Raw genomic sequence first — 24,223 nt, forward strand, 5'->3', positions numbered from 1 at the left:
AGGGATGTACACTGCACACAGTTGCAGCCTGGTGGTACAGTCTTTACAAAATCAAAACAGGCTCTGAGGTGGTGACAGGTGACCATCTGTAAAATGCTTCTGAAAGCTGTGGTTTGCTTTTTAGTGGGGTGGGAAGGTCTGCCACAAGTGTAAAATTAGCCTTTAAGTGACTGCCACATTAACAAAAAAAAAAACAAAGAAAAAAAGTTCAGACAGCTATAAAGCACAGGAAACAAAAAAAAGAGAGGGGTCATCAGATACCTACAGCAGTTTTCTGCTGCCCCACCAGCTATTAAACAAGACAGTTTTTCTATGTATAGACACACAGTAATAAGATAATTAGGATTAAAACTCAAAACAAAAAATATAGTATATTGCAGCTTACCAATAATTAGATGTCATAGCTGCATTAGTTTTCTTCTTTTTTAGAATTTTTTCCCTCTGTTTTCATCTTGTGATTGTCCAGATTTGGAGATCAGCATTGTCACTATGAGACACAAAGCATGGCTCGGCCACGCCCCCGCTCTCTCCATACTGACTATGATTGACAGCGATAGGAGCCAATGGCTCCCGCTGCTGTGTCTCAGCTAATGAGGAGGGAGAGATTCTGCTTTTGTGTACATTGCTGGATCGGGCTTGGGCTCAGGTGAGTAAAAGGGAGGCTGAGGGGGAAGCTGAAGGTAAAAAACCCTCAGCTGTTAGAACCACTTTACGATACATGTATGCCCACTATTTTTTTTTTTTAGTATATCGGGCATCATGTCACACTAACAATCTTCATGTGAAACTGAATCAAAGTTTTTAGCTGGAGATCTTGACAGTAACAGCACTTTCTGTTGCAGGTTGACAACACTAAGCCACTACCTCACAATTGTCAGCGGCATTGTCAGACTGCCTTGCATGCTCCTAAGCTGGGCCTTTGGATGAACACTGAAAAATTAGATTTTTGGTTTACATAAACTTTGAGTTGATTTGAAAAAAAAAGGGCTGGTTCAGAGTGTTGCAGTTAACTGCATTATGTTAAGGCAGCCTATTCATTATAAATGGGCTGCCATAAAACCGTAACAGACCAAAAAATGGAAAACCTTAGTTTGGGAGCACTGCCATGCATTTGTTTTGTATACTACCACTTGATGCACTGGGTGGACGTTTATAGTGAATGGTACTGCACCGGGATACACTGCTTAACTGCAACATACAATTCTGAATAGGTCCTCAAGAACAACCCCCCTTCTACTACATCATCTTCATCAGTAAAACACAGGTCACCACTGCACATTTCTTCCTCCCTCAGATCCACTTCCTTTTATTACAGTGAGATGCATGTGCTAAGCTATGGATCTGGACCAGTCACAGAATAAAAGCATGGCTGCCAAGCGAATGCTATGGATTACTGCATTTCATACCCTGCTTTTTTTAACATCTAAACGCAAAACAAAAAAAATTATTATTTACAGGAGCTGTCAAGTTTTAATAAATACTTAAAAATAACATTTCTGCAATGCCAATTTATCATTATTATAATTTGTGCTTTTTCATTGCCCTTTTCTAGCAATAATTTTTTTCTCGTTAGCACAATCGCCTTAATTGCTGGAAGCTATGGCTTTACCTCTGATTTCTCTCTTTTGACTTTCACGGGAGCTTGTGCTTGGTTTTGTCTCTGTTGGCGAGCTTCCTCCAACTGAGCTCGAAGTTTTGAAGCCAACGTCTGCAAGACCAAAACATTATTTTGAAAAAGTTAGAAAATAAAATCAAACCACTTCAAATAAGATTCTCTGCAAACTGAAGTAGCAGTTAGACCTCAAGTAGAATTAACAATAAAAGGCCAAAAGCATCCAGTATGAGCATCTATTTTTCCAAATATTTTTTTCCCCAAAAGTGTATCTCTGTAGCTACTGCTATTGGTTATATTTGCTGGATTTTTTTCTTATCATTGTATAAAAGCACAAGGTAAGAATATTCAATTTGTTTTACTTCAACCAGAATCCTACTGAGCTGAAAAATGAAATTTAGGCCAATGCTATAGGTGTATAGGCTAATGGGTCCTAAAATAATAAATAAAATGAGTGTTTAACCCCTTCTCACTCAAAATGCCCTGTGCTGAGGATATAAATGAGTTAATAAATGGCTTCCCTTTCAGAGCTAATTGCTGACATGTTGTGTAAGTGATAGCTATAAAATTCAGCTGTCACTAACAACTTATGCCCTTACTGATTATATCATCACAAATCAGCTATGACTGATATGCAAGCTTTTTTGATCAAATGAAACATTCAGCCTCCAGCTATCACTGCAGTCTAAAGGTGGCAGTGCACAATCTGTTTAATACTGTAATTACTGTAAATACAAACACAGTATTTAAAAAAATATAAATATATATTTGCCTCGATTGTTGTATTTTTTAGGACCTTACTGATACCAATTCCGAGATGCGAGCTGCAGCTCCTACAGGCAGAGGTGATTCATTTTGTTTGGAACAACAGAATGCCTCGGTTGAATCAGAAGACATTATATGCTTTAAAATCCCATGGTGGAATTGGCCTTCCTAATCATCAAACATATTTCCAAGCCATCCAAATTGCGCAATTGGCCTACACTATCGCTATAGGATCTACTCCCCTCTGGGTTTCTATTAAAGCTCTTTTTTGCCATCCTTTAAAGGTCAGTTCTTTACTTTGGCTCCCTAATCGATCACACCCTCCTATATTATGTCCCACTCTATCTTTGTCATTGACAGTCTGGGATACAGTACACCATCGCAAACCATTAGCCTCCTCGCACACACCTTTAGCCCCTGTTTTTTGTAACCCTGAATTTGTACCTGGTCTGGTTCCGGCCCCATTCCACTGGTGGATCAACAAGAGGTTACTGCTGATAGGAGACTACCTCCGAGGTGCCTGAATTTACCCTCTCCAGCACTTTAAAGAGAAACTGCAAATACCCCCACCAAAATCTTCAGATATAATCAAATTGCCTTTTTTATTCGCTCGAAAGTTATTTTATTAGATGGACCTCCCATTCTTACCAATTCCGAACTCTCCTGTCAGAAAAAAAATCTCTCTAGAGGCCGTATTTCCATGGTGTACGCCCTTCTTGCTGATCCGAGCTGTAAACATTCCTATATGGATCAATGGGAACGGGACCTGTATGTTAGTTATGATCTATCTGATTGGCAAGACATAGCCTTGGCATTATGAAAAGTTTCCATCAACACTGCCTTAATTGCAGCGAACTATAAAACACTATTGCAATGGTACCTGGTCCCAACCCGGACGCAAAGATGCATCCCTCTGCCTCACCAATGTGCATTTCGGTGTTGCAGCCAGGTGAGTTCTATGTTCCACGTCTGGTGGCAGTGTCCGATAGGAACTACATTTTGGATCCGCATGTTTAACCTTATCTACACGGTGACGGGGTGAATGTTTGTAGAGCACCGGAGACAGCCCTCTTCCATAAATTTCCAAGTACAGTATCAAAAAAAGCCCTTAAATTGCTTACTTATATGCTGTTAGCAGCAAGAATCACTATTACTAAATATTGGAAGTGGTCAATTAGGCTGGAATATGTTAAGGACAAATTGAATTGGACCATGATTAATGACAGACTCACCTGTATTCTACACAATAATACTAACAAATTTGATAAAACATGGGACAAATGGATTCAATACATTTCCGTGACTTGATGTTTCCCAATTTGTCCTTCTTTTCTCGTTTCTGCTTACCCCTTTTTCTTACTTTTTACTGTCTCTTTTATCTCTCCATTCTCTGGGGCTAGTTGAGCCTACTTTCTACAACATCTGTCATGTTTTCCACAATGCCTGTTCTGTATGATCCATGAATCTGCTACCACTGCTTCCCCTGTATATGGTGGATTTAATGCTAGGAACTTTCTATTTGAACTACCCAGTTCTTATTGCACAGATTATGGGAGTTTAGCCGCGTTTGCGTTTAGAAGCATTTTTTAAAGATAAGCACAGGAGAACCTCCCAAATGTACAGAATGCACTGGAAAGTGGTAAATTATTAACTATTTCAGACTGTTTCAGAGAAATACAGAGAGTAGAAGCAGAGATAGCAGTATGTTTTGAGATTAGCTTAGGTGTGAGTTGCTCATTAACATTTCTTTTGTATCCAAGAGTGGGAAAGGTATCTGGGGAAGTGAGTCATTAGACAGGGGGTCTTCATGTGGAATTTGAGGTGTGAATGGTCATTAACATATATTTTGTTTCCGAGGGTGGGAGAGGCATGAGGTGTGATTTGGTCATTACAATGTGTGCCAAGCTTGGTAGGAACATCACGTGTTCAATGTTTTGTCCATTTGAGTACCTTGAAAACAATTTGCATGCATTTTTCATGATGAAAAAAGGATCTGGACAGCATCTGGAAATGGAACAGTTAAAAAACACTTCTAAACGCAAACATTATAAATCGCGGTTAGCCGTGTGTACAAGCATTTGGCGTTTGAACCGCTGATAAAATCTACTGCTGAACACAAGTTTATTGCATTCAAAAAAACGACTATGTTTCAAATTAGAAGTTAAATAGTACCCTTTTGCATTCACTGAACTATGCGAAAGCTGTGGACATCAGAATATATTAGTGTATGTCTGAAGATGCACTATGACACCCCTACACAAGAGACTTAAAGGAACAGCTGATTACATGACCTAATCTGTCCCATTCTGTATCCCTTGTGTTCTCCACTAAAAGCTTTTGAGCTTTAGTTGGAGGGTTCACATCAAGGACAACAAGTCAATAGTCAATGTTATATTAAATCAAATTCTTTTAAAACCATGAGAAGTAATGTCATCCTATTTTATTTCATTTATTGTTCACTTGTCATTTCTGGTCAGAAATGCACATTCAGCCCCCAGAAGGCATTTAAAAAGAATTCTTTTTCAAATTTAGATGCATTATTGTTTTATGTAAAAAGCAACATTATGTAAATTTGTAGTTGAAGTAAACAACCAATCACCATGCACCTAATTGATAAGCAGCAACAAACAGCAAACATTTACTCATTACTGCCAAGTACGCCATATAATTAAACTATTAATTTTGCAGTTATGTAGGCAAGCGATAGTGTGTGTTATTAGTTTACATTGCACCCTGGAGAGATTTTATGATTGCAGAAAATAACAAAATTAATAAAAGTGCAGAGAAGCAGGACAAATAATGTCCTTGCTTTCTCGCATCGGCACTTTGTTTACTTTTATACTTTCTCTCTTAATTGAGTTAAGTTGTGAGTCTTTGTTGGATGCAGAGTGGCCCCAGAAGCCATGCCAGTCTTTGCCTACTCTGTGTGCTAAAAACCAAGTATGGGAACAGACCTCACTGACGGTGCCGTGATGAACTGTATACTGACCTAGTGAAACCCCCCCAGCTCAGCTAAGCCTCAGTTTTGTAGGAGGAAGACAAGTAAGAGGTCAGGGATCTCTGTCCTGTCATGTACTCCAAGATTGTAAAAACCAAACACCTTAATTTCTTAATTGTACACAGGACACAGAGGTCTTCATAAGCATGAATATTTGGGACGTCCCAAAACAATGAATAAAAGGGGTAGGCAACACAGCAACAAGGTAAAAATGCTGAAAACCGAAAAACAGAACAGGGGAGAACTACACAGCCTGAAAGACCTTCACCAAAATCTGGCATTAGCAGAGGCATCAACATCTAGCTGGTATAACTTAGTAAATGTGTGAAGATAAAACCAGGTAGCAGTCTTGCGAACATGGATGACAAAAGCTCGATGCTGACTAGCTCAGGAAGCGCTGACACTCCTGGTAGTATAGGGGGAACATTCTATGTGACACCTTAAACAAAGATTTTAACAACAAATGAGATACGATAGGTCTCTGAAACAAAACAGATAAAGGCAAAATCTGTTAGGACCAGGATCTGAATTTGCAACCATTGCTGTGTCGGGCAGTTTATCTCTTCTTGGTGAGTCACCTGAGATGTTGATTCCTTGGAAATCATGCCTTGAACCTTGTTTCTGGTTAACCTTGAACTTCTTGCTTCTCCCATGAATTTTCTATTTAAGCCATGTATTTGCACTTCCTTTTTACCAGATTATTGTGCTCTGTCCAGCCAATAGCTTGATCTTGTAATTCCTGCTGCTGTCCATATCTTAGCTTGTTACCAACCTTTTGGCTTGTTCCTTGAAGCTTCCACTTTTTCTCAACCTGCAACCACTTGGTACTAACCTTTGGCTTGTTTACAGACAATGCTTCTGCTTGTTCCCTTCCTGCTATATGTGCAACGGGACCACGGCTTGCTCACCTCCTGGTGGACCGATCATGAGGACCACAAGCTGGTACTAACATGCAGCAAACCCCATCTCCACCATCAGAAGCGCTGGTGGATACTGGTTAGTGCTTAGGCCCTGCACCTTGCGTGAGCCTATGTCATCTGCCAGAGTGATCTCTTGTACAGTTATCCTGATGGTCGGTGGGAGCCTCTCTACTGCTCTAGCAACTGGTCTCTGAGTTTGACCATGACAATATCTGTCCTTTGATGGTACTAAAAGCCAGAGACATCCCCATAAAGGCCTGAAAAAAGCCAAACTGCACCCAATGATATAATGTCAGAGATGAAATTCACAAGCCTCACACTAGGTGAAATGGGATTTCCATGTACAACAGTATACCTCCTTGTAAGTTGACTTTATAGCCTTGAGAAACTACAATATCAGAGACACTCTTCTTACTCAGGACTTGGGCTTCAACAGTCATTCCATTAAACCAAGTGACAATAAAACAGGACAGATCCGGACCCTGCAAGAGCAAATCTGGCTGATCTGGAAGAGCCCACAGCTTGTCTGCCAAGAGATTTACAATGCAACAAAACACATTCTCCTTTGCCAAGCCGGTGCATTTAGAATCACCAGAATGCCCTCCACATTTATCTCATACAACAGATGAGGAGGAAGAAACTGAAGTGGAGGGAAAGCACAGATCAGGGAAAACTGGTCCCAAGGAGACACCAGAGCATCTACATAAAATGTCTGAGGATTCCTAGTTTGGGAACAAACTTGTCCAGTTTGTTGTTCAATCGGGACGCCAAAAGATCCACATATGGCATCCTGCGGTGCAGAAAAATTTCTGCAATCAACTTCAGGTAAAAAAAGTCCATTCCTTCAGGTTCAGCAGCTAATGGCTCAGAAAGTCCACTTGCCAATTTTCCACACACAGCGGATAGGGCCAGAACCTGTACTTCCAAGAGAAGTCCACTTCTTTCTGGGCAGTGCAACTTCTTTTCCCTCCTTAATGATGGTTGCTTGTCACAGTCAAGTCCCTGAAGGCAGACAGACCAGTGTAGGAGAGGTTTGAAAGGCTTGATAAGTTTTCATGGGTGGGCATTTGTCTGCCCAAATGAAAGGGATCCTCTCATGTGGACAGACATGTGGATCAGGTATTGGTCAGCAGAAACTTTTTGGTAAGAACTAGTTGAGAGGTTGCCCATTCAGGGCAAATGCTTGTTTGGACCACTATTGGATGCCTTCATCCAGAAGGTGACTGGAGAAAAGCACACTGTTACCCCTTAAGAAGGCGAAGGTAAAAGGTCAGAAACCAATGATACCTTATGAATCCAAAAAGAGTTCCCTTTGTAAGCAACCAACCTTGGGCTCTAAGCAGAAGCCTATGCCTCAGTTCGGTAAGAATTGGACCCCCCATTCTTCTGTTCTGGAGGCACATCATCTCAGTGAAGGGGCGCCCCATTCTCACTGGCAGGGGAGCGTCTGTTGGCCTACACGGACATCTGGTGTCATGTACCTGGTGTGAGAGGCCAATGGAGAGAGGGCTTTCCTTGCGGCTAAGTTCCTGACTCCCACTTCACTGGAGAGTGGGACAGCAGGAGTCAGGCACAAAGTGGCACAGGTCGCCTGTAGGAGTGCTCATTGGTGGTCCACCCAGGAGTACAGCTGATGCACTGAGATGGGATCTGCAGACAGGTGGGGCCTGTGAGAGGTATGGAAGCCTTCCGGGAAACAGAGGATCACAGGATAGTCAGTTCAAAGCCTAGGTCAGGTACCAGGTGGGAAACAAAGCAGACGTAGTCAGATAGGATAGCCGAGGTCGTACACAGAGGAGGAAAGTGGAGAATATCCGGTAGCCAAGCCGAAGTCAGATCAGGGGTTAAGCAGAGAAGAAAGGTCCAAGAGCAAGCCGAGTCGGTATCAGGAAATCACAGATCACAATAGCACAGGAAACAGGAACAATGTACTGGGAAGCCAGAGATCAACCAGCACCTGAGAGTATGACAGGGCTTCCTTATAAAGGCCGTTTGGAGCCAAATTTGAGCCGATGTGAACTTCTGTGGCCATGCAAGGTACTGGCAGGGGGGCCAGGTCTCCTAACACCTCTGCCCAGGACACAGCCCTGACAGCAAGTCGCAGACATGTGGGCGTACAATGTGGAATTTTTTACTTAGACAGAGACGCACCACTTTACATCTGCAAAAGCCCTATTTTGGTTTTGATGCACACTTTTATAGGGTTGAATAAATAGATGTAAAGTTGCATGTACAGTGTTGTTTTGTGCCATGTGGACTTTACGGATTAAACACTTCAATACCAGCATAATGCATCCCATTCCTTACTGTGGATATAAAAAGTCTACACACCCCTGTCAGGTTTCTGTGATGTAAAAAAATGAGACAAAGATAAATAACTTCAGAACTTTTTCCACCTTTAATGTTACATAGTTAGTCTGGCTGAAAAATGACAAAAGTCCATCCAGTTCAACCATACAAAAAAAAAAGTTATAATCCTATACCCACAGTTGATCCAGAGGAAGGCAAAAAAAACAGCAAAGCATGATCCAATTTGCTCCTGCAGGGGAAAAAATTCCTTAATGATCCCCCGAGAGGCAATCGGATATTCCTTGGATCAATGTGACCTATAAACTGTACAACTCAGTTGAACAACAAACAAATCTTTTAGGTGAAGGGAAGTAAAAATTAAAAACGAAAATAATATGGTTGCATAAGTGTGCACACCCTTAAACTAATACTTTGTTGAAACACCTTTTGATTTTATTACAGCGCTCAGTCTTTTTGGGTATGAGTCTATCAGCATGGCACATCTTGACTTGGCAATATTTGCTTACTCTTCTTTGTAAAAACACTCCAAATCTGTCAGATTGGGAGGGCATCTCTTGTGCACAGCCCTCTTCAGAGCACCCCACAGATTTTCTATCGGATTCAGGTGTGGGCTCTGGCTGGGCCATTCCAAAACTTTAATATTCTTCTGGTGAAGCCATTCCTTTGTTGATTTGGATGTATGCTTTGTGTCGTTGTCATGCTGAAAGATGAAGTTCCTCTTTATGTTTCTAGCAGAAGTCTGAAGGTTTTATACCAATATTGACTGGTATTTGGAACTGTTCATAATTCCCTCTACCTTGACTAAGGCCCCAGTTACAGCTGAAGAAAAACTGCCCCAAAGCATGATGTTGCCACCACCATGGTTCACTGTGGGTATGGTGGTCTTTTGGTGATGTGCAGTGTTGTTTTTGCGCCAAACATATCTTTAGGAATTATGGACAAAAAGTCCAACCTTGGTTTCATCAGACCATAACACATTTTCCCACAAGCTTTTGGGAGACTTCAGATGTGTTTTTGCAAAGTTTAGCCAGACTTGGATGCTTTTCTTTGTAAGAAAAGGCCTCCGTCATGCCACTCTACCCCATAGACCAGACATATGAAGAAGAGATACTTGTCAGATATTCCTGCAGCTCCTTTAAAGTTGCTGTAGTACTCTTGGCAGCCTCCCAGACCAGTTTTCTTCTCGTCTTTTCATCAATTTTGGATCAATGTCCAGTTGGTAATGTCACTGGTGCACTATATATTCTCCACTTGATGATGACTGTCTTCACTGTGTTCCATGGTATAGCTAATGCGTTGGAAATTCTTTTGTACCCTTCTCCTGACTGATACCTTTTAACAATGAGATCCCTCTGATGCTTTGGAAGCTCTCTGCGGACCATGGCTTTTGCTGTAAGAAGCAACTAAGAAAATGCCAGGAAAGACCTACTAGAACAGCTGAACTTTATTTGGGGTTAATCAGAGGCACTTTAAATGATGACAGGTGTGTACTGTCTCCAACATGATCCTGTATGTGATTGCTTAATGTGATTGCTTAATTCTGAACACAGCTACATCCCCAGTTATAAGAGGGTGTGCACACTTATGCAACCACATTATTGTATTTTACTTTTTTTGTGTTGAATCCCCCCCCCCCCCAACAAAAAAAAAATATTTTTTTCAGTTTGTTTTTCAATTGAGTTGTACAGTTTATAGGTCATATTAACCACTTGCCCTCCTGAGGATTTACCCCCCTTAATTACCAGGCCTCTTTTTGCTACTCGGCGCTGCACTAATTCAACTGATAATTCCGCGGTCATGCAATGCTGCACCCAAACGAAATTTACGTCCGTTTTTTCACAAAAATAGAGCTTTCTTATGGTGGTATTTAATCACCTGTGCGCTTTTTATTTTTCACGCTATAAACAAAAAAAGACCAATAAGTTTGAAGAAAAACTATATTTTTTACTTTCAGCTATAAAAAATATATAGTAAACTCAAAGTTGGTTATAAATTTAGGCCAAAATGTATTCTGCTACATGTTTTTGGTAAAAAAAAATCCCAAGAAGTGTATATTGATTGCTTTGTGTGAAAGTTATAGCGTCTACAAACTATGGTATAGATACTGCAATTTACGCCATTTTTTTGCTATACAGCGCTGCGCTAGTTTAACGGACAATTGCGCAGTCATGCAATACGGTACATAAATGAAATTTATGTCCTTTTTTTCACACAAATAGAGCTTTCTTTCGGTGGTATTTGATCACCTGTGCGTTTTTTTTTTTTTGCGCTATAAAAAAAAAAGAAAAAAAAGGCTGACAATTGAGAAAAAAAAACAATATTTTGGACTTTTTCCAATAAAACATGTCCAGTAAAAAAAATTTAAAAATCAAATTTTGTCATAAATTTCAGCCAAAATGCATTCTGCAACATGTCTTTGATAACAAAAAACCTAATACGTGTAAATTAATTGGTTTACGTGAAAGTTATAGCATTTACAAAAATGGTACAAAAATTTTTTTTTATACTAATAATGGCGGCGGTGAGCGACTTATGGAGGCAATCAGTGACTTATGTCGGCGATCAGCGACTTATGGCAGGACTGCGGCGGACATTCTGACACTTGGGGGGAACTGACTTGGGGTCACGGACATCCCCAGTGACACCAATACAGTGATCAGTGCAAAAAAAAAAAAAACACTGACACTGTACTAATGGCACTGGGGAGGAACGGGGGTTAACTTTTTTATTCACTGAAAGGGTTAAGTGTGTGAGGGGAGTGTTTTACTAGGGGACGGGGGTGTGTACTGCACGGGGACACGCTGATCGGGAGAGATAAACTCTTCTCTCTTGATCAGCTTGTCAGGAGCTGTCAGGGAACTGACAGAAAGCAGAGCTACTGCAGCCCTGCTCTCTGTCAGTGATTGCCGCTAATCGGCGGGACACAGCCAGTAATGACTGGCCGTGACCCGGCGACTAACACCCGCGGCCGGGATCAGCGGTGCAGGTAGAGTGGCGGCGCGCCCCCTACCTGTTTTGCAAAAGCGCACATGCTTTTGCCCAGCCGTGCCGCCCTGCCGCCGTATTTCTACAGTGGCTGGGCGGCAAGTGGTTAAATGTGGAAAAAGTTCGGAAATTATTTATCTTTGTCTCATTTTTTTTACATCACAGAAACCTGACATTTTAACAGGGGTGTGCAGACTTTTTATATCCACTGTATATATTCATATATTCACATTTCCTTTGCTCCCCTACAACCAGCCAAAGATAGCAATGAAATTAAGCTCTTCATAAGGTCCAGGTTGTTCTGGCTGGAGTATACTTTAGCAATCTAAGTTTAGCTAAAACTTAAAACAGAAAAAACAGCACAAGGGTCATAACTTACAGTTAGTATGATGTGTCACTTGCCCTGATTCTTCTGCTCTCAGTAAAAATCTTCATTGGTGCCCCCCCATTGCCGTTATAGTCTTCCGAAGCTAAAGGGCTGTTAGAAGCTCTCAACATAGAATGTCTGAATGGAGGGGGCAGAGCTATCAATCCATGTCCCCCCCCCCCATTCAGAGATCCTTTGTTATTCATAGAAGCTGTAGTACTGTTTCCATGAATGGCAGATTGGGTACAATAGGGTGGTCATAGTCAATCTCTGTTGATGAGAGCTCCAGACAGATGCCTTTTACCTGTATTAACTTCCTCTGCACCGAAAGCAGTTGTGGTAGGACAGATGAAGATTTCTACTGAAAACTGAAAAATAGGTACCAGGAACATATACTAACTGTAATTTATGTCCCTCGTGCTGTTTTTTCTATTTTTAGTTTTAGCTAAATTTAAGCTCCGTACACACAGGCCAATCAGACGGTTTGTACCAGCCAGTACAGTATATACCAGCCAACATTAGCCCTGTGCGTACAGGTCCTTGTCTGACAGAAGCTGATCTCACGACTGGCTTCTGTTGAATGAGCATGCTGGAAAACCAGCAGCAGCTTGGCATCCGATCAGTGCTGTCAGCCAATGGCTGTGAGCACTGACCAGTGTGTTCTGGCAAGGAGGCGTTCCCCCTGTCAGACCTCAAAAACATACCAGGGAGATTGCTGTACTAAAATTGCATAGTTAATACAAGATCACCTCGCGAGCTGCTCAGATTATTTTTATTCAGCCCACTGGGTTGAATGAAAAATAGCCTACCGTGCGTAGCAGGCTTTAGGGATAAGGACTCTGTTTGCCCTCATTTTATACAGCTGGGCCAATTACCAAGCACCAGTGATGTCACACGAGAGGAAAGAGGGCGATTCATGCGCTCCTCTATATCTGAAGTTCTGGTATTTTACTTACTCATGGTGGCTCTACAGAGTGGAGACAAAAAGAACCAATCTGCACTCAAAAGAAGTGCACTGGCAAAAGTGAATCCCTAATCTTCAACTAATCTGATACTCACACAGGCTTTGCAGCCCCGAGGGCTGGGGAAACCCAGAAGTCATCATGTAAAACAAGGAACAGATGGCGCACAAACCTTGTGCATTACCTTTGTGATAGCTTTACTGTGTTACTAAAACAGACGTATACTCACAAACAGGGGCGGACTGACCATTTGGAAACTCGGACACTGCCGAGGGCCCGGGGTTAGTAAGGGGCCCCATGAGATGCCCCTGGTACCTTTTTCATAGGCTTTTTTGAGTTTGGGCAAGGACAAGGGCCCCATGATTCCCTATTGCCCGGGGGCCCCATGAGTTGACAGTCCGCCCCTGCTCACAAACAACATCAGCAATAAGGCACGTTAGAGTCCACAATGTACTTGAAGAGACCAGGTCGCTTCAAGTACATTATGGACTCTGATATGCCTTGTTGCCGAGGTTGATTGTGATTATACATCCATTTTAGTAACACAATAAAGCTATCACAAAGGTAATGCACAAGGCTGGTGACCCTCTGTTCCCTGTTTGGCTCTACAAAGTGACAGGGGACAAAAGAAAAGTATACGCAGCTGGGGAGGGGCAATAACGAAAATCTGTTGCTGTGCCTTGTATAGGCAAATCATAGGTTTTTCAGGGCAGAGCAGCTTGGATCTTCAAATCTGTCTGACAATGTTGCCTCAATTTGTGGCAGGCAGAAGAATGCATGGTGTGTCTGTGCCACCTCCATTATTACATCATCTTGACAAACACATAGAATAGGGAGATCAGTTTAAATGCAAACAATTCTTAGCAAGGGTTCTATTTTAAAAAGTAAAATGTACTGGATCACAGTGCAAAGATTTCCTAAGTTCAAGACGCCTTCCGAAAAGTCAGATAAAAGCTCAAAATCACATATGAAGTAGAAGCAGCAACTCACCATGTTACCCATTATTTCTGCTTTGACAATTTTGGCACCAAGCTTATTCATCTCTTCCTCCGTAAGTATCTGAGCTGCCTGTGATTTTGTATCAGATCTGCATAAATGAAAAGCACCCAGAATTAATTCTAGTATATAAAAAGTAAGAAACATACACTATATGATATGTAGAAACTGTACACACAAGAAAAAGATTCCCTAAACTGTATGCATTGAGATGTAAGACTATTTTTATTGCAAAGCAGATGCCTACTTTAGAAAATAAACACAAAGAAATAAAAAAAAAAAAAAAAACCCCACTACCCTTGTAAGGAAAACAGCCACTGAAGGGGTCTTGCATAGCATTTTGTCCTTTGTGATGTGATAATTCTTTATAAAAAACATTCAGACGACACGTAAGGCTCTGTGGTGTGCTAGCAAATATGTACACTAGCCTGCAACGTCACCAGTCAGTTGCTGTTGCAGGCCTATTCCAGGACTGTTTGCGATGGAAATATTAACAGTACATTTGTGTCATTATGCTCATGTGTTGTGATGCAGTTATATACTTAATGTCACACAACATCTTCCTGCGCCATTGTGGATGGATGTCGTCATCCTTGTGTCTGCATTGATTTCTGGGCATTGTCCAAAGAAAATTTGAGCCGTCATGATGTAGCCAAGGTTCCGGTGAAACTGTCCAGGGGGCCTTTTCTTCATTGGCTTACTCCTTTATGCCTCATTATTATGGATTTACTAATGGATGGACTAAGAACCACAACTGCAAATCAATGATCTGATGGATTGACATGTAAATTTTTCTACCTTTAATATTTTGGTCACAATGGCTGACTGGGACTATTCATTAATGCTGACAAACTATAACATTAATGGGGTACATTTCAGTTCGGATCAGATGCAGGCGGTGTAAAATGACACGGCCATTTACATGTGCCTCCCCATAGACAACAATGGATGTTCTGATTGGGTCTGAAAAACAGGCAGGCTGAGCCGATTGGTCCGCCTGTGGGAAAGAGGCCTTAATTACAAGGCTAGTGGAGTTGAATGCAAAATAGTTTTTTTTATCTTTCGTTTCTTTTCTGGCAGATTGTTTTGCCGGAGGACTCCACTATATGGATCCATGCACACTGGCTTAGAAAACCTAAAGGAGCTTAGCAGCTTGCCTGTAGAAGCAATGAACATGTACATTAGGCGGTCTAGAGGCTAGATTGTTTAAGCTCAACATTCCTACACACTAGTACAAAACAAATTTGCATTAGTATTTTTTTCCTGCCAAAAGCACAGGTGTGTTTTAAGCTAGTGTGCATGGAGCCTATATGAGAGGATTTAGAAAAGAGTAATGATGAGACTTAGAGGAAATTTTAGGATCTATAGATGCTTATTCCATTATGGAATGGAATAAGCATCTTATGGTTATTGGCATAACAGGAAATAAGAGTGACTAATTTGATTTATTACAGATATTTATATAGCGCCGACAATTTATGCAGTGCTTTACACAAACTGTACATTCACATCAGTCCCTACCCTAAAGAAGCTTACAATCTAAGGTTTCCACCTCACATACATTTATACATGTACTAGAGCGGGGGTCAGCAACCAGTAGATCGTGATCTACCGGTAGATCGCGGTGTGGGTTTCCTGACATGCCATCCCAGAGCATCAAACAGAGTGCAATGCAGAGGAACCACTTGTAAAGTTGCAGCTGTAGTAGGGAGCAAGAGCCGCAAAAGCTGATGTCTCCTCTGTAGTGCTGCTGCTACGCCCTGGCATGGTTGGTGGGTGTAGCACATGCCAAGCATGACCCATTCAAGTGAATTAGGCCACTCTGCAATTACCCTGCAACCTTGTGCAGTACAGCAAACAAGGGGTTAAACAGGCAGCGGTGTGTTGCTTTCTCACCGCCTGCTTTAAGCCCTTGGACCCTGCAGAAGCATGGAGTTGCAGGGCACTTGCAGAGTGGCCCATATACTTGAATGGGTCTCGGTTGACAGCCAGTAGCACCCACCAAAAGCAACAGGTGGTGTAATTCCTACTGCGGCATGTATACACCTTTGGCTGCTGCCTCAGCAGCTAAAAGCGGTAGAGATTGGGGAGGTAAAACCGTGATTCAAATGCAGGGTTTTAGCTCCCCCCAACTTTGCATGTCAACAGGCCCTCAGGGTGCTGTTGCCGATTACAACAAAAGGGCTCATTCACAGGTGCAGTAGGCACTGCTGCTCCTCTGCAAAACGATCCTGCTGTGTTTGACAGGTGGTGAGGAGGTGATATGTTGTCTCATCACCTGATTTAAACCCATGATTGCTGTGCAGTGCAAGCGATTGTGACACGGTAGTACGGCAATTAGAAGTTTAAATCATGTGCGAGGAGGCAACACTGTGCCCACCTCTCCAAGGTTGCCTACCCCTGCACTAGAGCCTATTTAGACAGGAGCCAAATAAGGTACCAGCATGTCTCTGGTGTGCGGTAGGAAACCAAAGTACCGGGAGGAAACCCACGCAACCACAAGCAGAACATGCAAACTCCATGCTTCCCGATACATGCCTGCAGCTGCCTGCACTTCCTTTTACGAAAATGGATCGGCAATGAAAGCCTGTCTACTGCTTTCATGGCTGGTTTCCTCTAACACCTAGACAACTAGTTGTCTTGCAAGATAAATGTGTAAAATAGTCTGCAAGATAAACAACGCTATTAACATGTTTGCTGCTAATGAGTCTGTGTTACTGTCACCCGGGAGTGTCAGCAGGCAGTACATAGGCTAAATGAGCTCTATTAGTGACAAATTATCAGAATAGCTGTTTTACTAATAAGCAGACTTCAATCAGCTGACATTAGAAGGCAATGTCATGTTACCATCAGTCCTGGCCAGCAATGTAAGGTGCATAAAGTGGGAACAATCAGCAGTGCACCTATAGGCTGATGTCGCTGGTACAGATTGCATTTCAGCACATAATGCAAATAATACACCATATAAAGCAAACATTTACATATATGGAACGGTTCAAACAAATATGTAATTCAGAAATGGCCACAAGAGACTTTGGAAATTTTCCAAATTGAATATTTTAACCAGTGTTCTTCACAACATCACGTCAACTGATTTCAAACTTCGTTGTAAAAAACTAGCCATAAACCCAACAAAGTACTGCAGAAATGAATTACATCCTTCAGGAACCCAACGCCACCTATTCATCCATGTTGTAGGTCCCACCCTGCTAGTCCGCTTTGCAGAAATGATGACAGAGCTGGACACGCAATGCTGGTCAATAGAATTCAAGTGATTATGTTCAACATGCTTGTTTTATGGGAATGTATTTTAATAGTGATAAGCAAGTTGGTTTGAAAACCAGTAAAAGTCCAAATTGTGAATTATTCCATTCTCTGAACATTTGCATGCATACTCGTCCAATTTGCATATATTTATACAGTGTATTAATTGTGACTTACAGAGTTCCAAATTTAGGTTTTCTAAAAGACATACAAGGGAGATATTTTGCCTGACAAAGGATTTGTTATTCTATCTATCCGGACCTATGATATACATCACCATTATGGAACACTTACATTTCAAAGAGCTCTTCTTCTGTTGTGGGTGACCAATTTCTGTAGGACTATAGTCATCTCCTACCATTGGCTTTAGTTATTGATAGCACACCACTCCCAGCCAGGCCAAGATGACATGTTCATATACATGCCCCTCTGCAGCTCATCCAACCCCAGAGCTTGGGATATGTAGCATCAAAAGCAGTTTGGGCAGCAAGGAAATAACATGCTGCCAATTTCCTCCTACTCTCTCCTTTACTGTGTAGCTGTATCCGGCTTGAAATTAACTATTCTAAGTATTTTTAGAGGTAAAACAAAAGCATAAGAAAACGAACAGGACAATAAGCCTTGGCCATGATTAGTAAATATCCAAAGAAAACAACTTTAAAGAAGGAACTTTGATAATCAGATTTTTCTAATTACTTGAGTTGAGTCTCAAGTAATTACAGTGCGATTTCAGATGTGACTTAGTTGCACAGAATCACATAAGGGAAATCACTTTAATTTCAAAGGTGCCTGCTCAAATCACTACGACCTTTGCAAAAGGTTCCTGTGCTACTTTGGTGCGATTTTGTCTCATAGACTATGCAAACCACATCCAAAATGCAACCAAAGTGGTTTGGCATAACCACACTGAAAATCGCATCTCAGTTGTGTAAACCGCGCCTTAATCTCTTGTTATTGCATTACCTAAGAGGTGAAACATTGTTTCAAACAGAAATCAGTTCAGAGAATAAAATGAACAGCTTAAAGCTGAATTCCAGGTGTAGCTATTTTTGCATAGTCCATCTTGGACCAATGTAACTATGCATGTGCCATAGCTGGCCAATCTCCATGGAAGCTGGAAATCTCTGTAGTAGGCACCACTACTACAGTACTTGCCACTGACTTCCAGGGCCATGTGCACGGGTGCCACTCAGAGAACACTTTGCATTCTCTCAATGAAAATAAAGCGTTCTCTGATTGGAGGAGGTGGAGATCATAACGTCACCAACCTGATTCTCCATTTCATCCAGTCAGTGAACACTTTGCATTGCATTGCACATAGCATTCACTAAGCCATAGGGAAGCCACTCAACACAGGACCTGTAAAAGTCCTGTAAAAGTCAGTGGCTATCGGTGGCAGTGCCTACTATAGTGATTTCCAACTTCCAAGGGAATTGGCCAGATATTGGACATACATACTTGCATTGGTCAAAGCTTGAGCAATTTAACTATGCAAAAATACCCATACCAGGATTCAGCTTTAATGTACAGTACTGTACAAAAGTCTAGGGCGTTTAGTCCTTCAGATTGTTTTCTCAGCAGCTTTGCATGCCTCTCCCAGCAGTAAATCAGCTCCCTCTCCTCCCAGCAGTGAATGAAAAGCATTTCCAGCCTTGTAATGTCTAATGTAAACACAGAACATGAGCTCTAAAATGGGCAGCAGGGGGAAGCGGAACTGCTGAGAAAATTATTTGAATTACTTGAGTGTTAAATCCATGGTTCCTGCACCTACAGAGGTCAGTGAGGGCTTGTTTTAAAGATAATTTACTGCTTGTTAAGAATTTGTAAATACTTGTATATCTGATGCCTGGTCAAAGCTACACTGTAAGGTAAACATAAAGTCAAATAAATGCTCACTGATATCCCACTGAGATTACACAAAGTCCTGCAGTACAGTTCACCAGTTGTGTTAAATGGTCAATTTACCCACAAATGAAAGATCTGTTATAGGCCGAGTTTCACATGCATCAGCCTCTGGCTTCTTGTACCTTGGGGACCCCTTCCTTCAAGAAAATCTTCCTTCTGCAGTTCTCAACTGTGTTATAGTTTGAGTACTACCACTCCTTCTTTACTCCACACTACAGTGCTGTGAAAAATTAATTCTTCCGTATTTTTAGTTTTGCATATGTCACATGTAAAGGATTCAGATCATCCAAGTTTAATAATACACAAAGATAACCCAACGAAATACAAAATGCAGTTTTTAAATGACAATTTCATTAAAGGGAAAAAAAGCTGTCCAAACCTGCCCGGCCCTATGTGAAAAAGTAATTGCCCCCTAAACCTAATAACAGGTTGCGCCACCCTTGGTGGCAACAACTGCAATTCAGCATTTGCAATAACTGGCAATGAGTCTTTCACATCATTGTGGATGAATTTTGGCCCACTCTTCTTTGCAGAATTGTTTTAATTCAGATGGTTTTCGAGCAAGAACTGCCTGTTTAAGGTCATGCCCCAGCATCTCAAACAAATTTAAGTCTGAACTTTGACAAGGTCACTCCAAAACCTTAATTTTGTTTTTTTTGAACCATTTAGAGGTGGACTTGCTGGTGTGTTTCAGATTATTTTCTTGCTATATAACCCAAGTGCGCTTGAGCTTGAGGTCACAAGCTAATGGCTGGACATTCCACTTCAGGATTTTCTGGTAGAGTGCAGAGTTCGTGATTCCATCAATTATGGCAAGTCATCCAGGTCCTGAAGCTGCAAAGCAGACCATCACATTACCACCACCATATTTGACTGTTGGTATGATGTTCTTTTTATGAAATTATGCATTTGTTTTACGCCAGATGTAAAAGGAACGCACACCTTCCAAAAAGTTCAACTTCTGTCTCATCAGTCCACAGAATATTTTTGCTCATAAGTCTTGGGGATAATCAAGATGTTTTTTGGCAAATGTGAAACAAGCCTTTGTGTTCTTTTTGGTCAGCAGTGACTTTCGCTTGGAACTCTTCCATGGATGCCATTTTTGTCAAGTCTCTTTCATATTGTTGAACCATGAACACTGATGTTGTTCTGGATTCTTTTATGAACTCTTGCATGAGTTGTCGTTGTGCTCTTGGAGTAATTTTGGTAGGCTGGCCACTGTTCCTAGTTTTCTCCCTTTGAGGATAATGGCTCTCACCATAGTTTGCTGGAGTGTCAAAGCCTTAGAAATGGCCTTGTAACCCTTTCCAGACTGATACATGTCAATTACTTTGCTTCTGATCGGTTCTTGAATTTCTATAGATCACGGCATAATGTGTTGCTTTTTGAAATCTTTTAGTGTGCTTCACTTTGTCAGACAGCTTCTATTTAAGTGATTTATTGATTCAACAGGTCTGGCAGTAATCAGGCCTGGGTATGACAAGTGAAATTTAACGGTTTTCAAAAAATGTGGTTAAATCACAGTTCATTCATGATTTAGCAAGAGGGGAAGGGGCAGGCAATTACTTTTTCACATAGGGTAAAGCAGGTTTGGACAGCTTTTTTACCTTATTAAATGAAAGCATCATTTTAAAACTGCTTTTGTATTTACTCTGGTTATCTTCGTGTAATAATAAAATTTGTTTGATGATCTGAATCATCTAAGCGTGACAAATATGCACTGTAGTGTGGAGTAAATAAGGAGTGGTAGTACTTTCACTATAACACAGTTAAGAACTGCAGAAGGAAGATCTTCATGAAGGAATGGGGCAAATAGTTTTTTCACAGCACTGTATGTAAAATACATTTAACATTCAACAGGGAGAGCGTTGCCCCTTGGGCAAGTTTGCAAACTAACCATGTGCTGCTGTAGGTGTGCCTGAGAACTCATCTCATCAGGACAAACCTTTAAAGACGGAAGAAACTATAAGGCAATATCCCCTTGCAGAAGTTACAAAACACAGAAATTTCAGTTTGGGGTTGACCCTTTAAATAGTACTTTTACAAATACATTTGTGAATGTCAGCAGTAGCTGTTCAGAAGAAAGCAGTTTATTAGGTGTGCAAATAGGAGGTTTAATCCCAGATACACGTGGATGGCACCCGTCAAAGGCAGAGGATTAGCAAATTAAAAGAAAGATTGAGTATTTAGCAATATACAACCCCTGGCAAAAAGTATGGAATCACCACTCCTGGAAAACGTTCATTCAATTGTTTGTGTAGAAAAAAAAAAAAAATCACAGACGTGCCTCAAAACTATTTTCATTTAACATTCCAACCTTTAAGAAACACTTAAGGAAAAAAAAAAAAAAAAACTGTAGTCAGTTGCAACTATTTTTGCAGATCAAGCACAGGAAAAAAATATAGAATCACTCAATTCTGAGGGAAATATTATGGTAATACGCCAGAAGCAGATTGCGGACTGTTACTCTTTAGGGCTAAAATAGCAGTAAACAGGGAAACAAACCACACAACACAAACAGCCTTTCATACAATGGTTTACATAATGCTAAAACCTACAAAGTGCTTTCCAACCTCTAGGCTAAGAAAATAGTATTAACCACTTTAGCTCTGGAAGATTTTACCCCCTTCATGACCAGGGCATTTTTTGCTATTTGGCACTGCGCTACTTAAACTGGTAATTGCACAGTCATGCAATACTACACCCAAATGAAATTTAGATTTTTTTTTTTTATACAAACTTCTTTCTTTTGGAGGTATTTTATCACCACTGTTTTTTTTATTATATAAATGAAAATTACCAAAAAGTTTTAAAAATAAAAACGTATAAAAACATATCCAATATAAAATTTAAAAAATTAAATTTCTTCACAAATTTAGGTCAAAATGTATTCTTCTATATGTGTTTGCTAAAAAAAAAAAAACCCATAGGTGTATATTAATTGGTTTGTGCTAAAGTTATAGTGTCTACAAACTATGGTATATATACTGAAATTTATATTTTTTAATATAATCGTTATGGCAGTGATCAGTGACTTATAGTGGGACTGTAATAGTGTGACGGGCAATCTGACACTAACTGGCGCTGGGTGGGAACTGACTAAATGACACTTCCATCACCAGTGACACTAATACAGTGATCAGTGCTGATTAAATAAATGCTATACACTGTCACTGTACTAATGACACTGGTTAACATCTAGGCGCAATCAAAGTGTTAACTGTGTGTCTAACAATGTGTAATGTGTGCTGCTTTTACTAACAGATGTGACTGTTTTATCTACTTTGGTGAATTTCAAGTTATTTTAGAGAAATTTGGGAGGGTCTTTTTTCATGTAAGGGTACCAACAAATTTGTCCACCATTGTATAATTTTCTTTACTTCCAACTACAGAGCATGTCCTCCACTAGCCATATTATTTCTACAACCAGCCAGCACATACAGCAAGCTGGATGGGAAATAGCCATAGAAAATAATGGCAGACTTTGTTTTCCCATGGCACATGCACAGGTTAGGCTTTTATTACTCCCAATGGCTATTCCCTGTCCCGAGACAAAGCATTTCCGGAGGAAGAAACTTCGGCATCACTATCCATTCTTAAAAATGTTGCTCCAGCTCCCCTGCATTAGTGAGTGGCTGCTGCAGAGGGGAAGAGGAAGCGCCAACAACAGTTGGGCTAGAAGAGCCTACAGGTGATATCACGACTTCTGGATTTCCAAGCTGTTGTCAAGCCCTCCCTGAGCCGGAGGAATGCATGACAAGACAGGAGAGGATTACGAATACACATCTTTTTGTACAGGTTAGGCAGGATAGGTAGGAGGAAGGCAGGAGGAAACAAGAGTAGTTAGACCTAGTCTTTTCTTTCATGTTAAAGCTGAACTCTAGGATCCTGCCCATTTTGGGACCTTAGCTTCCTTCCCACAGGCAAAAAAAAAAAAAAAAAACCTTTTACATTTTTTAAATAAATGCCTTACTTTTTAACCATTTCCATACCGGGCAATTTTACCCCTTCCTGCCCAGGCCATTTTTCACGTTTCAGCGCTCTCACACTTTGAATGACAATTGCGCGGTCATACAACATTGTACCCAAACTAAAATTTTATCATTTTCTTCACACAACTAGAGCTTTCTTTTGGTGGTATTTAATCACCGAGGTACACGGCCGGTGACAGATCGCGCCGCTGCGCGGCTCTGCAACCGCGCGAACTGCGCATGTGAGGGAGCACGCCAAAAGGCGTGCACCCGGAAAGCTGATACATTTTTTCCACCGCCAAACGGCTATAGGCCGGGCGGCTAATGGTTAATCAATTCCTGTTTTTCTTAGGTTCCTCATTTTCTGTAAAATGTATTGAGCTGGGGCACCAGGGGGAGGACCTGGCAGGATGTGCACTTGTTTCCTACGGGGAAAATAAGAATTTCCATTTCCCATGAGTCCATGTGAAGGCATGGAAGTGGACGGCTGGTGGTGGACAAGGCTCTGTTTTTAAAGCTGCCAATCAATGGCTGGGAGCAGGTCATGATAGGCGTTGTTGTACCCACCCACACTGCTCTCATTCTCTGTACCAGGAGAACATAGTGGAACCTGACCGCACAAAGAAGAAAAGGCCCTAAAATAAGGTAGCACAAGGGAGAAGTTTGGACACTCAAAATAATGAGAAAAATGGATTTTGAAAAATAAATGAAGATGTCTTTTGGACCAGTTAAGCAAGTGGCTCGCTAGTATGTGCTTCCTGGCCTGGAGTTAATTCGATAAGAAGTTGGGTACATCTATAGATAAACTAGAAATGCTCTTTTAATAGGTCAGTCTACTCTGTAGTACACTGAGGATGGAGATTTAAGAGCCCCGTGCCATATATACAGATACAGTCATGGCCGAAATTGTTGGCACCCTTGATATTTTTCCTGAAAATCAAGTATTTCACACAAAAAAGGTATTGCATTAACACATGTTTTGCTATACACATGTTTATTCCCTTTGTATGTATTGGAACAAATATAAAACAGAGGCAGAAAAGCAAATATGACATAATGTCACACAAAACCCCAAAAATGGGCTGGACAAAAGTATTGGCACCCTTAACTTAATATTTGGTTGCACACCCTTTGGAAAACATAACTGAAATCAGTCGCTTCCTATAAC

The 24,223-nt window shown here is 41.0% G+C and overlaps 1 protein-coding gene across 1 annotated transcript in view; it reads right to left on the reverse strand.

The window, feature by feature from the left end:
- The window catches only part of CWF19L2 (CWF19 like cell cycle control factor 2), a 249,787-nt gene that overhangs the window by 152,202 nt on the left and 73,362 nt on the right, over positions 1-24,223 (reverse strand). The window contains exons 9-10 of the mRNA XM_089687297.1: positions 13,910-14,006; positions 1,610-1,708 (exon numbers count right to left, since the gene is read on the reverse strand). Of these exons, the coding sequence (XP_089543423.1) occupies positions 1,610-1,708; positions 13,910-14,006 (196 nt within the window). The remainder of the gene's footprint in view (positions 1-1,609; positions 1,709-13,909; positions 14,007-24,223) is intronic.

Source organism: Staurois parvus, unplaced genomic scaffold, assembly GCF_062004578.1.
Source record: "Staurois parvus isolate SC_StPar_1 unplaced genomic scaffold, SC_StPar_1.0 ptg000422l, whole genome shotgun sequence".
NCBI lineage: Eukaryota > Metazoa > Chordata > Amphibia > Anura > Ranidae > Staurois > Staurois parvus.